This window comes from Hyperoodon ampullatus, assembly GCF_949752795.1.
Source record: "Hyperoodon ampullatus genome assembly, chromosome: 4".
Taxonomy (NCBI): domain Eukaryota; kingdom Metazoa; phylum Chordata; class Mammalia; order Artiodactyla; family Ziphiidae; genus Hyperoodon; species Hyperoodon ampullatus.
In genome coordinates, this window is record NC_136917.1 from 111479451 (window position 1) to 111485450 (window position 6000).

At 42.1% G+C, this 6000-nt stretch overlaps 1 protein-coding gene across 2 annotated transcripts in view; it reads right to left on the reverse strand.

The window, feature by feature from the left end:
- The window catches only part of RASGRF2 (Ras protein specific guanine nucleotide releasing factor 2), a gene marked incomplete at both ends in the record, with an annotated part of 248550 nt that overhangs the window by 100129 nt on the left and 142421 nt on the right, over window positions 1-6000 (reverse strand). For both annotated transcript variants that reach the window (XM_079701968.1, XM_079701967.1), the window contains one exon: window positions 1825-1950. In XM_079701968.1, the coding sequence (XP_079558094.1) occupies window positions 1825-1950 (126 nt within the window). The remainder of the gene's footprint in view (window positions 1-1824; window positions 1951-6000) is intronic.

Here is a 6000-nt window from a genome sequence, read left to right on the forward strand (position 1 = left end):
TTACTGATGGAATTTTCTTCTCAAAATACCTTTAGAAGCAGAGATGGGTTCTTAAATCGAAGGGTGCACTCAGCACCTTTTTGCAGCCCCTCTCACTCAGATACTTACACACAGCATTTGCTAATATTGCTGACAACCTCACTGTTTTTCTCACTCGGGCTTTTAGTGAAGATAGTTCACTGTGATTCTGTGATTTTTGATTAGTTTGCCCCTAAAGTTATATAGCCATGCTTAAAATAAATAAGAGGGGAAGCAAAGAGCTGCTTAATGTGCCCAAGCATGAAAGCAAAGAACAGCTCTACCCTCTCCTTCAGCAGTAGCGTGAAAACATTTGTGAAACAAGGTGGCAAGTAGACAGATGAACAGGCAAAATTCAGCTACACAGTGAGAAAATGTGTGATACTGTCCCCATTTGGATCCACCATATTATCACAGATTTTGGCTTTCTTCCTGTATCACTGGGATTTAGTCAGATCAGGAAACAAACAAAGGACTTAGTTAATCCACAAACAGGATGAGGATTTCCAAATGATGTTTATATAAATTTAAAAAAAAATTAATGAATATAAACATATGAAAGAGACTGTACTAAAACAGAGCTCTAATAATAGTAACCAAGTGGACAGCATTTAATCTTGCCTTGGTAAAGTTTTGCTTTCACAGACTTTGGCCCCAAACTCTTACAGGTTTAATGAACTCAAGGGAGTCTGTCCCACGTGGCAACGGTCAAAGAAGTTGCCAAGGCTTGGACTGACCAAGGCTCTAAGAAGAGTAAAGAGATTTGGCTAATTCCATAGTAGTCCTATAACAAGCCAGGGAATCTAGCTTGTTACCTTGGTTTTTCAGAACTATCCAAATGTCAGGGTGACCCATGACTGACCAGGAGCCCCAAAGGGCTAATATCCCTCAGGGCAAATCTGCTGACAACAGTCTGACCCAGGCTAGCTTCTCTTGGAGGTGATGGCAATGAAAACAGCTTCCACCACGAGGCTAAGGCTGCAAATGAAATGACCATTTGGAGCCACGCACTCTATCTTTTGCTAAACTGCCTTACTTAAAGCAGGAGTATGAGAGTCAGAAAATGTCTACGTTTTACATGGGTTACTTAGGGTGAATCTGGTTTCATAACTGAATAATTTTCCCTTCCAACTTGAAATAACTGGCTTGAGGAGAAAAGAGGAAAACATTTCTAAAACAACTGTAATTCGGATATATTTATTTGAGCAATGAGGAGATAAAAGATTTCTGTCTTTTGCTCTGACAGTCTTCCCTCCAATTAGAAAACATTTGGTATATTCTAAAACAAATTATGGGATAATGTTTTATAATTTTCGTAACTATAGAAAAGATACCAGATTCTGCCACTAGCAATAACGAAGATTGGAGTCCCATGCAACTGGACTTTACTTTAGCTGAAACAGTGTTCTTAATAAGGTCCCCCCCGACAATTTTGTGTCCCAGATGAATCTATTTAATACAGACTACACTGGGATTCATGGTAAGGTATCAGAGTCTGGGAACATTTTGGTAAAACCAGCACTGAAATTCAACCAACTAGCAACTAAGAACAGGCTTCTCAATTCAGGTTACTCCACACAAAGCTCCGTGCAATGATGGGGTCAAATAAATATTGGTTATACTAATGACATACTCTCTAATCATTTATTTTCTACTACTTGGTCCTATAGTAACATTTGTTTCCCATTACTTTTCATAACCGAGACTAAAAATATTCGGGGAGTGAAACAGTAAGGCAAACAAAAGATTCAGGAGCTAGAATCATCCCTCGCTTGTGTGTTTCTGAGTCCCTTTCCGAGCGCTCACCTCCGGGCTGGCGGTAGCGGAGGTGCCGAGGAGTTGAGGGTGACCTGCAAGGTGAAAGTTCGGTGGCATCTGCCGCGGGGGAGCTTTCCACTCCTGCTCGGTCCACCGGTGCAGACTCTAGCACTGCTGTTTTAAAACATCATGAATTTTAACAACCAGGCCATGAATTCAAGAGCTTCTTGTCAGTATCATGCATGGAAACACAAAAGTTCATTACGGATAATAAGCATTTCATGTTAGTCTATATTTTTAAAGGACTTTATCATGAAAACGAGTCACTCTTCCTGGCGGAATGTTAACGACACGAAGTCTAACTGTGGCTCATCTCCACACCTGTCTTGCTGACCCTGCTGAGCCTGGTTGACCCTCCCAAGCCCCTTTTGTTCAACACAACAGATGTTACTGATAAAAAGAGGAGGATATGAAGTGGCTTCCCCGCCCTCCAGAATGTTTCTGACTTCTTGGAGTGGGAAAAGAGGGACTTTTTCCAGATGGTAAATGAAAATTGGGACTTCATTAGTTCTTTGCCTGCGTTGCTCCCTTAAGACAATTAAAGGAGCCCCCCTGCCTAAGGATCTACAGCTGTACTGTCCAAAATGGTAACACAAGCCAAAAGTGGCTATGTAAATTTAAATGAAAACTAAATTTAAGTGAATATTTCACTTCCTCACTTGCACTGGCCACACTTCAAGTGTTCCGTAGCCCCGTGTGCTTAGTGGCTACAGTACTGAACAGCATTTCCATCCTACCAGAAAGTTCTATTGGGTAGCCCTGTCCTAGAGCTACAGATCAGCAGGAAGCAAGTGGAAATTTCTACAATGAACAGTTGAGAGATTTTTAAGATAATTTGTGCCTCTTCACTGCAACTAACATCCCATGAGTAAAAGAAACAGTCCAGAGTCACATTTAAGCTATTACCACACCCCTTGTGCTAGCTTAGTAACCAGGTAAAATTACAACTTTGTGTGTGTTCTTTTCAGGAAAAGCACTACAAAAATTTCATAAATTTCCAACAACTCTTCCAATTCTTTTTCCTTGGGCTTTTCATCAACTGATAAAAGCTGTGTCACCTCCACTAGTTTTCCATTTACCCGTCAGCAGAGCTACTCTCAACTCAACTCCCTTTACCATTCCATTCAAGATTTCACTCAACAAACTTGACAAAATCCCTAATGACTTCACATAAAGCCATTTGTACACTTGCCTGTGATTTACTCCCTTAGAAATATGGCCCCAAGTCAGCTCTTTTGAAAAACAAAGGGGCCAGGGAAGGGAAATGGTTAGAATCTTTCCTCGAATGACATAATTACAGTCAAGCTGGCAATGATGCAGGATGGAGACATAAAAATCAGTGCTTAGCTGTTAGTTTTATTATTTTCTAAATAACTCCCTCAAAATGCAGTAATAGAAGGCATCTGCTTTGCAAGAGCAAGCAGAATATCAAATGTATGTCCTTGGTCTGATTCAACCATTCATTCCTCTGAGGCAAATGAGCAAATCATTTAGTCAGCCATTACACTGAACCCAAAAAACTTCCCAGCGAGAGAGCTGGACAGGCCCCAAAAGTCCACTGAAAGAACAGGAGAGCAGAGAATAACACTGTAAGCAAACGGGCACCTACAGAGAGGAGAAACCATGCCAGCATTGGGGGGTGGAAAGAAGCTTTTCTTTCTGGCAGGTTCACTTTCAGTCAAGTTCCATGCAAAGCAGCTTTGCCTGCAGAACGAGTGGGCAGATGTGGGCTCAAAACAAATGCTAAAAATTGGGAGCACTTTCAGCCCACAGGCAGGCAATTTTCAAACTAAGAATACAGAAACAGACACTAGTGATGTGGGTCGTGCAGCGATGCTTAGACTGGTTGCACAGCCGTGGCCCAAGAGAACGCTGATGGGGTAAGAGACCCAAACACAGTGAGTGAGCTGCCCCATGGCTCTCCTTTCTTGCCTGCTGTCGGTTATGTTTTTTGTTGAGATCTCACCATTGGGTGGAATCTGGATATGAGCTGCGCTGATATTTGTGCTTTTTAGAAAGACCCAGGATAGGAGAAAGTGGGGACTTCGTGGTAGGAAGAAAGAGGGGCACTAATGAATGTTGGGTGAGCCTGGAACAGATCTGGGGACTGGGTGGGGGTGAAACCAATTGCATTATTTTTCCCTCGGAAGTTCACAGTCTTGCTCATTTTGAGGGATATTTCCTATTTCTCTTCTTTCCCTTCATGTCATTTGAAGTTGTCTTGCCAGGAAATATTGCAAGGCTGGCATTATAACTGCAATGACAATAAAACTGGACAAAGGTTACTAGCATTTTTCAAAGAGGGTACCCTGAAACTGTCTAGCTGGACAGCAGTGAGGGAGACCCATGATCTCAGTATGGGCCTAATGGTGAAGCTGATCTCGTGTAATGAGGTTTGTGGAGTTGCATCCTGAGGTGAAAAGCAGAAACTACAAACTCTTGGCACAGGGTTTCTTATTCAAGTCTGCCAGCTGTCTTAAGTGTTACCATTATGCAAAGCACACGCAAACATCTTTCAAATTAAAGACAGATCACTGTCTCCCTTTACTTTGCCAACTGGAATTTTCAAGACTAGATAGCAGAGTTAATACAGCAGCACTCTTGGCTTCTGTAGACATTCTGTGCATGCACGCGCACATACACACACACACAGACACAACTTGTCAGGCTGACACTGAAGTAAAGTGTTTCATCCATGACTTTTCTAGAACTATTCATGATCAGTATTGCCTATATACCAATGCAAAATAAAAGGGAAAACTAGATCTATAATTCCTTTGTTTCACCTTTTCAGAAAAATGCCAAAGAGCTCCCTAGACCCCAGTATAATTCTAAGCTTTCTATTCACAGTGTCTCCTTTATGAGGATCCACAGGATAAATTATTCTCAAGTCTCAGGAGCAAGAAAAGATGTGCCTGCACACCAATCTATTCTTAGCTTTCAATATGAATCACATAACTGATTACATTCAGAACCAAAATCAGTGACTTTAGGAACTGCAGAGGACCACACAGTACTCATTTGTTCACTAACTATACCCATGGTCTCATACGATTTTCCTCCATTGCCTGATTTCCTTATCTATTTTAGTTTTAACCCAGTGTACTGTGTGCCTCTTTGAACTGCCATCTTAAATACTTTCAAGAACAACATAGGAAGTAAATACATTAAAAATAATCAGAAGACGGCTACAGAAAGAGAAAAAAAATCAAGATGCAATGAGGTGGCCAAAAACAAAGTGTTTAATAGAAGGATTGCTGGAGGGGGGCGGAAATCATGGTAAAAATGAGAGATAAAGGGGCACGTATTAGGGGGTAGACGTGACTAAGACACACGGGGCAGAGGAGCAGGCAACTCTGGAGATGAAGTTGGCTCTAATGGGCTTCAACAAGTGCCATGGGCCACACATGGACACAACCCTGGAATGTCCCCACCTCCCACAGTGAGAGGAGCTCTGTATTTAACCTTGACCTGGGAACTTCAAAATCTTATTTCTACCCCACGAACCATGTGGATAAACGGACCCTTGAAATTCTAACTGCAAATCATCTGTTTGGGGAGAATCCAATGGAGAAACACAGAGGCATTAAGCCCTCAACTTTGGCTATTTCTCTAATGTGAGAAAGAACCTACTATTTCTGCCACACCATTATTCATGGACCCTCTCCATCTGCTGGGCCCTGGTCAGAAATGATCCGAGCTGCTACGTAACAAGCTCTCTAGCTGATGCTAGCTCTGCCTACAATGATCCCTGATACCACCTCTGCCCAACACCTACACTGACAAGTCTTTGCAGCCTTTGTCAGTGTCCTTCCCTGGGAGCTTGATCTGGTTCTTTCTCATTTATCTTGGTCTCCCCAAGTCTAACCTTTTTCCAGCTTATCATCCCTGGGGAAAAACTACTGATTCCTACCAGTGATCACACCTCTATCTGAGACAGCAGGCCAAACAGATGTTACGATATGGCATTGGACCAACGCTATGCACTTTGGGCTTGGACTTCAAAGACCAGAACTAGGGAACTTGGTGACCACTGTGGAATAATCCATGTGTAAGTTAAAGTGTAAGAATTAATCAAGATGGGTAATGGGCAGCTTGACTGAGGACCTTTAGAACTACGACACGTACTTAGTCTATAATGCAGAAAGGAATAGATTTTTCGTT